The sequence below is a fragment of the Anastrepha ludens genome, chromosome 6 (assembly GCF_028408465.1).
Source record: "Anastrepha ludens isolate Willacy chromosome 6, idAnaLude1.1, whole genome shotgun sequence".
NCBI lineage: Eukaryota > Metazoa > Arthropoda > Insecta > Diptera > Tephritidae > Anastrepha > Anastrepha ludens.
In genome coordinates this window covers 20,867,194-20,879,850 of record NC_071502.1, presented here as the reverse complement: position 1 = coordinate 20,879,850, position 12,657 = coordinate 20,867,194, and the positions used below count along the sequence as shown (strand labels likewise).

Here is a 12,657-nt window from a genome sequence, read left to right as displayed (position 1 = left end):
ATTTAACCCCCACTGCAGAAGTTGTGGGGACCAACCAACCATTTCACCTACCTACCTACTTGTTTTTGGCGAGGCACCCTAATAAAGGCGAGGCACCCAATCTGAGTAGGAGGTTCTTTTTCCAATAGGGTTTTTTAACAGATCACGCGTGACTACTGTCAAACTAAATACATAACTTTTTTCAGTATTCATTGACGCTCTGTGGAAATTTTCATCGCGCGCTCAAGCCATCTTATGGTGGACGTAACCGTCCTGGCGAACGCACTATTCGGCAAATCATCGGCTAAGCTAAGAATAATTTTACATTATTCGCTGAGTCTCGACCGATTAGACTACGTACAGCCCGAAGTGAAGAGAATATTGCGGCTGTAAATGGGAGTTAGCCGAAGAATCGATTCGGCGCCGATCTCAACAACTTGGCCTATCTTATGGCACTACTTGGGCGATTTTACCCAAAGATCTTGCTTTGAAAGCGTATAAAATACAGCTAACCCAAGATGACTAATTTTCCAAAGCGTCATAAATTCAGTTGTTAGGCGTCTGAAAAACTCGCCGAAGATCCGCATTTTGGGACCCGAACTTCGTTCAGCAAAGATACTCTTTTTTGGCTTTATGGCTACATCAATAAGTAAAATTTTCGTATTTGGACTGAAGAGGATTCCAAAGTCATTCAAGAACACCCATTACATCCATTGAAAACAGTCATTTGGTACGGCCTATCGGCTGCAGAAATAATCGACCCATGTTTCTTCAAAGACGAAGCTGGCGCCAATGTAACTGTGAATGGCGAACGCTTTCGCGTCATGATAAAAATCTTTTTGATGTCGAAAATTGAAACCCGTAATCTCCACAACATTTGATTCCAACAAGACGACGATACTTGCCATACAGCCCGTGAAACAATGAATTTACTGCGTCGTCGTTTCGGTCAGGAATTTATCTCTCGTCTTGGACCAGTGGATTGGTGAATTTGCCGATTTGTGGTGGTATGTAATGTCTAAATGCTTTGGGGATAAATCAGCTTCGATGGAGGCATTGGACGCCAACATTATTAAAGTTATTCACGAGATATCGAAATTGGTGTTTACGGATGGCCGAATTATGGCGCAGTTGCGGCGAACATTGCAAAGGGGTTATCTTTAAAAAATAAGTGACACAAATGGTTCTTCAAAAAAATAAAAAGATTGCCCCCTCAATTTGAATTTTCGTTTTTTTTTATTTCAATTTAAAATCCCCTGCCTCTAAACGGATCACTCTTTACTTAAAATGTTATTCAAAGTTTTAAAGTTCGGGTGTAGTAAAACTATAAAATTTAATGCTACAAACACTCAATGAACTAATTTGCATTAAAAAATTCTCACATCTCAACTCAATGAAATTAATCATCGCGACTCGGCACTCATATAATCCTGGAAGTCTTTACGGCTTTATTGTTAGTTTTTTGGCCCTTCAAAAAACACTTTATGTATCATCAAAATAAAATTACTAAGGTATGAGCTATTTTTGTATTCACAATTGTACTCGTATATGTATGTGCAGGAACTCGACATGTGTAAATACCATTACAATTACAAGTGCCCATCTAGAATAATAGAAGCGATGACGAAATATAGTGGATTACATAATAAGCAAGTACCCCACTCTGTCGCATTTATGTATTCCATCCAGCCAACCAGTCAACCATCCGTCCATTCTATTCGTTCAATTTATTTTTTTATTCACGTAATCATGAATAGACACATCTGAGGTCATAACAACAATGGACTATTTTCATCTCACCCTGGCTATTTGCCAACTGTTGCTCTAATTCATAACACTGCCGGAGAATATGAAAAAAATCCAAGGAGAGTAAGTAAGCCCTTGTGCCTACGAATTGGTTTTCATGAATGAGCAGAAACACTGTGCTGTTAGTATTCTCGTTGGCATATAAATGGAAATTTTTGCAGAGATAAACGAGGATGAAAGGTATCAATTAAATGGATTGAAGTTTAATTAGTGATCTTAAAGAATGTCAAAATTCTGACCAACCTACAACCTACTCATTAAATGATATTAAAAATTTTTAGAAATGATTTTATAAAACTTGAATATTCGCCATGCCACGTTTTGCAGATTTGTGTAGGCATGTACAGTTGTGAGTAATAAAGTTCGGATACACACTTAACCCTTTATCGCACATGAGCTCTTATATGGTATTGCAGTTTTGATTCAATTTTATTTCCAAATCAAGTATTATAAAATAATTCAAACTACTTTAAGCCATCAAATATATAATATACAGGCTCCGACACTCGAAGTGTAACCAACTTCAGATCGCACCAAAGATGCACGGGCATCAGCTGTCTGTAAATTGGCTAAATGACAGTCCAGAGTATTGTTTACAAGCGCGCGAAAGTATTTTGCCGATAGTAAACGCAAAAAAGGAAAGTCAGTAATGGATTTCAAACGTAATAGTGTAATCGCATTATATTTGGCTGGAAAACCACAACCAGCGATTGTTCGTGAGCTCGAACACCTTAAAGTAAATACAGTTTTTGTTTATCGCACCATTACTCGTTCCAGCGATACTGGTAGCATCGCGAAACGTCATGGAGGTGGTTATCCAAAGACTGCAACGTCACGTGAAATGGTTCACAAAGTGAAGAAGCGACTTGAGCGAAATCCTCGACGAAGTGCCAATCAAATGGCGACAGAACTGAAAATATCTGACCGTAGCATCCGCCGCATACCAAAAAATGATCTCAAAGTCAAGTCTTACAAGATCCAAAAGACGCATGATCTCACACCAAAGCAGCAGCATGCCAGACTTGACAGAGCGAAGGAGTTGCTTTGCTTGGCCGTAAGCGGTAAATTTCCGAACATTGTTTTTTCTGACGAGAAACCTTTTCAAACTGAGCAATTCGTAAACTACCAAAATGATAGGGTTTATTTGACCGACCGTTCATACGAGAATCTGAGTGATCGATTGGCCACTAGGAGGCAGCACTCGCCACAGGTAATGGTTTGGGCCGCTGTAGCCGCAGATGGGCGCTCTCCAATCGTTTTTATCGAGCCCGGCGGCAAGTTAAGTGCGAAATATTATCGGGAAAGTATTCTGGAGGTTGCTTTGAAGCCAAACATCTCGGTGGCAGACCATGGACGTTTCAACAGGACTCGGTATCGTCTCACAAGGCTCGAGGGAACCAAGAATGGCTAAAAAACAACGTTTCAAACTTCATAACGTCCACACATTGGCTCTCAAATTCACCAGAGGCAAATTCAATAGATTATTCCTTTTGGCGATTTTTGGGAGCAAGGAGAGGAACTAAAAAATTCACCAGTCTCGAGGCGCTGAAAGAAAGCGATTGTCCGCGAGTGGGTCAAAATACCTGCAAGTCACATTCGGGCAGCTTGCGATTCATTTTTGGACCGGCTCAAGGCCATAGTCAAGGCAGAAGGTGGTCATATCGAGCAAAAGTAAATGGATTCTTAATTTTGTATTATTTTCACATATATTTTACTTTGAATTGAATAAAAGTAATTTTCCAAACCAAATGTATGGACTTTTTAATTTGTTACACTTTGAGTGCCGGACCCTATATATCTCGCCGTTGCTGTAAAGCCTAGCCTTAAAAGAAGGGCTTATTACTATGAGCAAGGAAAGGATCACGATAGGGGAAGTTTTCCTCGACTCTCAGCCGGCTCATGCAATCAGCGTTAAGGGAACTTTTTTAGTGGGCGATCGCAAGTGGTGTAATGGTTAACCCAGCAAAGACCGAACTAGTTCTGTTCCCTAGAAAATATAAGATACCGAGTTTTTAGTTATCGTCTATAGATGTCAAGTAGCTTGGCATAATTCTGGCCTCAAATCTTTCTTTGAAAAGGAACATCGAGGAAAGGATGAAGTAAGCTCGTAATGCTCTCTTTATCCGTAAGAGGAGAGTTGGTAAAAAATGGGATCTGAAACCGTATATACGATCAACATACCCATTTTGACTTATTTTATGTGGTGTGGGGCGCAGCAGACACAATCCCACCTAAAGAATCTCATAAAAGTCCAATGTTCAGCTTGTGTAGGAATAACAGGTGCGCTCCGATTGGCGTCTCAGGCGCTGCTGGACGTGATCTTACATATGCCACCCAGTCATATTTATGGTAAGGGATAGCGGTCAAATCTGCTTCCAGGATTAAAGCAGCAGGTATGCTAAAAGAAAACACGTACGGTCATGCATCAGTTCAATTATTAGTGGTTGCAAGACGCATTGAAAACAGAGCAGAGTCAATAAAAGGATTGGCAGACCAGAGTCAGCTGGTGGTAGCAGAGGAAGAGGAAGGCCTCCTCTGCGTTGGAGAGATCAGGTGGAGCAGGACTTGGCTTCACTTGGGGTGTCCAACTGGCGCCGGTTAGCACGATAAAGAAACGACTGGCGCGCTTTGTTAAACTCGGACAAAATCGCGTAAGCGGTTATAGCGCCAATCAAGAAGAAGAAGAGACCAAAGTCATATCAGCTGATAGAGGTCACCAAATGAATACTGATGGCTCAAAGATGTATAATGGCACTGCATCGGGAGTGTAGTCCGAATAATTTCCTTTAAATTGCTTCTTTAGACGCCCAGACCGGTGTAAAGTCTTCCAAGCTTAGATCTACTATATGGACAAAGCAGCAAAAACGATAAGACTAATGGACTCCAGTTGTTGACAGTCAAGCAGCGATCAAGGCACTGGCCTCAACGCACATCAATTCAAGATATGTGAAAGAATGCAGAAGGTCGCTCTCGCTTATCCAACAACACAACATCACACTATGTTGAGTCCTCGGCCACTCTGAAGTGGAGGGAAATGAAAAAGCGAGTGGGTGTGCAAGGAAAGGCTCTGAACTTCACCTCCAGCGAGTGGTCGAAGACATTAGCATTCCTCTAAACGAACTGTACACTGTGATTGACTTGAGCGTGATTGCGGAAACTAATAGAATGTGGCCTCTGACTACTAATTGCAGCACTCTGGCCATAACTGATTCTTAAAAAGACAAAATGTCTGCTAGCATCCTCACATGTGTTATAACGGGTCACTGCACTATTGCCACCCCATCCAGTAGAATGGGTGTCCCTCACAATGGCTCCTGCAGGAACTGTGGAGATGAAGAAGAAATGCAGTTAGTACAACATCTCCTCTGTAAATTGTGTGCCGTTTTCAAAGAAGCCGTGCCAAATATCTTGGCGAATATTTCTTTGAGGACCTGGGAAATTTAGAAAATGTCTAGTGAGAGCACACGAGCATCACCAAAAAACAAAAAGTTTAAATCAACGCGATTTGTGAGGGACTTCAAACATTCACTACTACTTTCAGACTAAAATTGAATGTGCTATAAAACTGCAAACGTTTTCTAAAGTTTCTAATAAAAAAGTTGGATGCAAATCTTAAAAAATTTTCTGAGATTCGTACAATTTTTTATTAAAAATTAGTTAAAATTAAATTTTAGAAAATAAATGTCGAAATTTATAATCACAAGGGAGTTGTTTTTTTCGACGTGTATCTGTATGTTTAAGTCTAGTAATCACATCCAAACCTTGCTTACCTCTTCCATTGCTCACAGAGTTGCCTTGCGTTAGTAGAATATGACTTTCTAATTCTTGCAATTCCGACTTCAGCTCGGCCAATTTGCTATTGCTTTTCTTCACAATTGATGCCACATCGCTCAAGGAACGTCGGTCTTTGGCGACTTCGCGCAACTTTTCGGCACCTTCTTTGATTTTAAGTTCTTTGCGAATTTCCCGACGTATCGCCTCCTTGATTTCCTCGAGACGATTGGGCAGCGCACTCTCGGGCAAATTATCGGTGAAGCCATATTTGTGGCTGAGCTCGTAAAGGACGGGATGTTTAATGTAGTCACCCTAAAAATAAAATGAAAATATTAATAAATTAAAAAATTATCAAATAAATATAATTATATTATATAAGTAAATATTATAGCAGCAAGGAAAACAGTTCTCTAAATACACTGTATGGCAGCCAAAAAAAGACAAGAATGCAGTATAGCAATTGTGAAATAGGAAAGGCTGTAGAATATTGGGCCACCTGACGCCCTTGTCGTTAAACGTCAACAATTTTTTTTATTTTTTTAATGTTTATAGAAATTTTCCTAGTTTTCAACTTGAGATATACATACATTATTTAAATAATAATATTTATTTTTAATTATTCCCTGAGATTTCAGTAGGTGTATTCTTAGGCAGTAAACTTAGAAACGTCAATGTAGACCCTCGCTTAGTCCAAGGGGAACATTCTTCACTCACGTTCCGTCAAGCGAGGAGTGGACGGAGGGCTACACTTGGAGACAGGGCCTGGTGAATCTGTTCACGGATGGCTCGAAGTTGGACGGAGACATATTTTGCGAGGAGCTCCCCATCAGACTCAAATTCAGGTCACCGAGCCACTGCAATATATGTGTTCCAAGCACATAAAGCGGCAATCAAAAAAGGAGCAGATTGGCTACTCAACTGCGTATTAACTGTCAAGCCAGTAAATATTTGATCCAATAGCAAAGCGGCCATTACGCCCTCGGCTCAATGAAGGCGCATCCGAAACTGGTCAGGGAATGCCTGGCTTCGCATCCGAATTCTTGGACATAAAGCTCATCTGGGTTCCTGGTCATAGCGACATTGCGAGAAACTGCAAGGCGCATCAGCTGGCCAGACAAGGTACCTGTGAGGTATTTCCCCGCGAAAGAAGAGGATTGGTACCTTGACCACACGCTGTCTGTTCCTCGAAAGAGAGGCTTCGCGCCAACTCAGCGATCGCTGGACAAGTACACAAATTTCTAAGCTTGTGAAATGCTTCTGGCCACGTGTGGATCGGAGGCGAAATGGAAAATGAGGGAAAATATTTGGTCGCGGATAGTAAAGACTGCTCTTTTTTGGTAAGATGGGAAAACGGAATTTAAAATGTTCTTATCTGGGTTCCAGGGCAAAGGAGGAGCATAGGAAAATTAATTTGCCGATGAGCTAGCCAAGAAAGGGTCCACAGAACTGGTTTCAGTTGTCTCCATCAGTGTGCCCTTGACCGTTGTTACAGGGAAACTGCATAGTTTCTTTCTGAAAAATAGCTCAAGACAGGTGGAATCTATCGTGTGCTTCGGCCTCGGTACGACAGCAGCAGGACGCTTAAAGTGCTGGGGATGCCCCGCCATTCAATTTCCAAACTCATAGCGGTATTCACCGCTTACTGGGTAATCGAAACTCATGCGGAGAAACTTCGACTTCCGTAGAACCCTCATGGCAGAAGCTGTGGGGATCCTGCAGAGAAAGAGACTGTTGAACATTTTTTGCCGTCAAGCGGGCCTTATGGTAGATGAGGACAAGACAAAGTACCTTCTGGCAACAACTAAAAAGTCTACGCGTATTGGACAGCATGTTGCAATTGACAATTACGAGTTCGGCGTAGTTGAGGGCTTTATCTACCCAGGATCCAGGATTAACACCAACAACAACATCAGCCAAGATATCTAGCGTGGAATAAACCTTTTCCAACAGGTGCTACTTTCGACTCGGTAGGCAATTAAAAAGCAGAGCCCTCTCTCGATGCACGATGGCATATGGCGCCAAGTCTTGGACATTGACGAACACGGATGGACGGTTATTAGATTTCGGGAGAAAAATTCTTCGCGGGATCTATGGTCCGATTTGTGAGCATAGTGCATATGGAATAAGATGGAACCACGAACTGTACGCGCTGTACACTGAGATCAACGTAACGCAGCGCATTAAAATTCAGCAGCTGCGCTGGCTCGGTCACATTGAGCGAATAAACAATTACGCTCCAGTAAATAAGGGGCTCTTTTCGAAATGCACTGGTGGAACTCGCAAACAAGGTTGCCCTCATCTACGTTGAATAGACCAAGTCAACGATGACCTGACCGCCCTTAATGTTGCTAACTGACGTCAACGCAGGCAATGAAGAGGCGATTGGCGCAACACTTTAGTAGCAACCAAGAGTAACCATCGGTCGTAGTTGCAGTAGTAATTAGGGGTAATCAGAATTTACAGAAAATTGGATTTTTTTTTTGCATTTTCTTAAAGAAATTAATCTTAAAAATATTGTGTGAAAATTTGAGGTGAATCCGACAAATATTTTTCGAGTTACTCATCAATGAACAAAGGATGCTTGGACGCTCTTAAATCGATAGCAAAACTTTAATAGCGTTTTTCTCAAAATTATGATTTTTGAACTGGTGCTCACTGTAACTTAAAAACCGCTTGGTAGATTTCAGTAAAATGTATACTGCTTTTGAAAAACATAAAAAACTCGTGCCTGATGGAAGGATTTTTTTTCAAAATTAACAATAATGCGGCCTTAGGAAATATTTTTCAGATTTTCGAGAAAAAAACCGACAATTATTTCTTTAAAAAGATCTAAATTTTTGAAAAAAAAGCTTCGATCACGCTCTAGATTATCTATTAATAAAACTAATTTCTCTTGTCCGAGTGATTTTAGATGAATGTCCAAGGACTTGTGATGATAACCGCAAGGGACTTCTGGATAAACGAGATCCACACAAACAGCGATAACTTTTACAATTATTATTATTTATTTTTTTTTTTGAAATTTTACTAAAGTCAAGTCGAAACATGATTAATTAATGCTATGTTTTTATTTTTGTAAAATAAAGCAACTGACTAACAAAAAAAATTATTGGAAATCATCAGTTTTTTGGGCCTCTGACTACCCCTAAACCTTTAAATTTTTTCATTTTTCTTTTTTAGCTTTTTAGCCCTGCAAAGTAAGGATGAGACGCGGTTGGGCTTTGCCCTTTGATAAACCAGTGGGTAGTTGTGCTATAATTTCATATTTGATAGTGCAACGCTCTTTTTTATTATTTTTTATATATCGACTATAATTTATTAATTTTAATGATGTAATTTTATTCCATTCGAACATCGCAATATACAAAAATAGAAATACCTTAGTCATACATTTTTACAAACTACAAATGCACACACACATATATACATACATAAATGCACAGGTGCGCGTATGGCATAGGAGTACACACATAACTACGTACGTGCGATAAAGCCATAGACAAAGGCGTACGCGTAATCGCAAAGGCACTTGAACCATAAACAGCAAAACGGTAACATGCACTTGGCATTTATTACAAACTCACACACACACGCATACACACTTATATTCCATGCACATAGTCTACAAACAAACTAATGCAATTTTAAAAACGATATATCCATCAAAATTGGAAAAAGTAAAAACAAATATGTAAACATGTTAACATGTACTACACACACATATACATATATATGTAAACGAATGGTCAGATGGGCTGGCAACTCGAACTATAACTAGCAGAAGGCGAATGGACGCAAACATTACACACACACACACACACACACAGATGCACACACACACACACGCAAAAAAAAAAACACACGCACACTGCTTGTAATGCAAGCAACATGAAAAAGTAGAATAATTGAATTAATTTTCATGGCCAAGAAAACAATATGCGATAAATTAACATTTACAAATAAACGATGAAAGCAAAAAGCAAAAAACCAACCACATGGAAATGGAATATGAAAGAAGACAACCAAACAAACAAATCCTTACGCGCCAATACCATAATATGAATATATTTATAATGCAAAAAAACCTCACTTTAGAGGCTTCCATTGCCAATGCAGGGGTGTATTTATATACATGTACACACATACATATATGCTGTCATGTAAGTAGTTTGTACTTTAACCTAATAAGTGTGACACGAAATGGCGAAGATTCCACCTCAAAGCAGTACCCGCCGCCCTGTACTCACCTACGCATACAGTATTGGCCAAAACTAAAGCACCCTCTTACAGGATTTCTATTTTCTTCAATGCCAAATAATTCAATAAAAACCAGTTAAAATTTTGCATATTTTACACCCTGTTTTTCTTATTAATTTGGTATTAATAAAACATAACGAAAATCATTCAACACTTTTAATATAAAACTTGTAAGCTTCTTATTGTAAACGCACTAATCAATTCGGTAAATCAAAGTTTAGTGCCAATACCTACGAAATTGCTAGGCAAACATGACCAAGGCTAAATTTACGGCTATCCAAGAATATTATAAAATTGAGCAGACTTCAAATTAGGACCTTAATAGTTTACATTGTCTCGAAGGAAATCACGCAAGGTGATTAGGCGTTTACATGCATGATTGCTGTCGTAGCTATAGGAATGAGGAGGAGTTGGAAACAATTCAATTCCTTTTTTGCACATGTCCGGCTCTAGCCAGAACCAGCAACCAATATTTAAGATCCTACTACTTAATGGATATGGATGATCTACACATTTTAGGTACCAACAACCTTTTACGGTTTGTCCAAAGGTCAGGAAGCCCAGCCCCTGCGGCTCACAACGGGTCCATCTCATGGTATAAGTGACATCGCTGTCCCTATGTGCGATGCGGCTGCCAAACCTAACTTAACCTCAAATAAAAAACTAACATTGAAAATATCCAAAGTACTGAAAAATGAAATGGTCAAAACTAGGTTAGGATAAATGGCTGCCCCTTGCGAGGGACTCACTTGGACAAATATTCAAAATTTGTCCGTTGTAATACCATACAGGAGGAGGGGAGTGGAGAAGAAAGGAGAAGGGAAGAAACCAGACAGGAAGAAGGGTGGCGATTTACGTTCGTATTATTCACTTCGAAGCTACTGATGAATTTCACCAGGTGATGATATTTTAACCCACAATATACGCTGGTGTAACGTAAACGTGAGAGACCAGATGTCTAAACTTTTGCCTGACGAGAACACGGCAGCTGAGAAGAAGGTGCTGAGATTGTTCCACCTCCAGCTTCTGTGGCAAGGACTTGAAGCAATCTCAAGCCTCACCTCATGGATACTTAACCGACAATGTCCGATAAGGATACCCTCCAAATTCGAGAACTGCGACTTTGTTGGCTTTAGAAGTTCTATCGAGCTTCCCCGATCTCCCATGGCCAAAAGGATCTCGCTACTTTGCACTTCGGCGCACTGACCCAGCGCTCGCTGTGTTGACGCGATATCCATCTTTTCAGCAGTAGACCACAGCTTATCTAGGGAACCCCAATCCAGGGTCCCCTGTCTAGCCAGCTCATCAGCCTAGCAGTTTCCCTCTATGCCGCCGTGACTGGGAGCACAAATGAGCCTATAATCGAAGTATTCGGATGCAATCGAGAGAGAAATCAGGCATAATCCCCCGACTAATTTCGAACGCACAAACAACGAGCCCAAGGCCCTAATTGCCGCTTGGATGTCGAAGTAGATTTACATCCAACCTATCCACTGCTGCCGTAATTGCGTCTACCTCTGCTTGGAAAACACTAGAGTGGTACAGAATCCTAAATTTGAGCTTGATGGAGAGCTCCTCGCAGAATACTTCTCCACCAACTCGTCCAACCAACTTCTAGCCATCCGTAAACATGTTTGCCGTGCCCTGCCTCCAATTGTTACCATACATCCCGCCCACTACTCCCTTGATTGAAGTTGAATGGAAAAAGTTCTTCTCGGACCTAGCGCGAAAATGTACAATGATCCAGAACCATGGGGGTGAACTTAAAGTTTTTAAGAATACTAGAGCGTCTGTAGCTTACGAGGAAGTGTAGCATATGCCCCGAACACCTCCATGTGAAGGCCACGAAAACCTTCAAGGCAAAATGATGACCCCCCTAATTAAAAGAAGAAATCAAAGCGATCCTAAAGTTTGTTCTAATCAAATCAAAAGTGAATTAAATTTGTCAGCTAGTGCAAGAACCATTAGAAGACGAACAGTGGCGGCTGGACTGTGCAGTCACATGTGACGACCAGCGAGAAAGCCATTTATTTCGCCCAATAAAAAGTCTTGCTTTCTTAAGTTTGCCACATCTCATCTTAGCTGGATGCCCAAAATGGAAAACTGTGTTATTCTCTGAAAAACCCAAATGTAATATAAAAGATTCAGATGGTATAAACCGAGTAAGGTGGCCTACTAACTATGGCGGGGGAAATATTTGGGTATGGGGATGCTTCGCTGAACAAGAAATCGGTCCTATTCACGTCCCCACGACAATCGTCACTTCAGCAGCATTCCTCGTATAGGTATACATGGGGAATATTTATGCTGCTACAACAACACCGAATGGATCCCTTCATGTATACGGACATTTTAAAAGATGTAAAGTTGTAGTACGCTTAGGAAGAAATGGCATTAAAATAGAGGTTCCAGCAGAATAACGATCCTAAACATACCTCTGGAACTCTGTAAAAAGTGGTTACAGCAAAATGCTATAGAAATCTTAGATTTAGCCGCTCAATCTCCCGAATTCAATGTGATTGAGAACTTATGGGAGATCGTCAGGTTCAAAATTAAAAGAGAAAGTTGTACAACAAAGGAGGCACTGTTTGAAGCTGTTAAAGAAGTCTGTTACAAGTTCTTAACATATCACCGGAAGTTATTAATAACTTAATTTCTTCTACGCCAAAGAGATGTGCTGAAGTCATCAAACATAATGGGTGGGGAGGGGGGTAGGGGTGCTTTAGTTTTGACCATTTCATTTTTGAGTACTATGGATATTTTCAATTTCAGATTTTTATATTTTTTTTTTCTTTGTTCACTTCTCTCGGGAGCATAGGGCCTCGACCAGACTCAGTCCTG

At 40.4% G+C, this 12,657-nt stretch overlaps 1 protein-coding gene across 9 annotated transcripts in view; it reads right to left on the bottom strand.

Annotated features, from left to right (window-relative positions):
- LOC128868364 (serine/threonine-protein kinase N) overlaps positions 1-12,657 on the bottom strand; it is a 165,100-nt gene that overhangs the window by 65,999 nt on the left and 86,444 nt on the right. For all 9 annotated transcript variants that reach the window (XM_054110369.1, XM_054110368.1, XM_054110367.1 and 6 more), the window contains one exon: positions 5,556-5,871. In XM_054110369.1, coding sequence (XP_053966344.1) covers positions 5,556-5,871 — 316 coding nt within the window. The remainder of the gene's footprint in view (positions 1-5,555; positions 5,872-12,657) is intronic.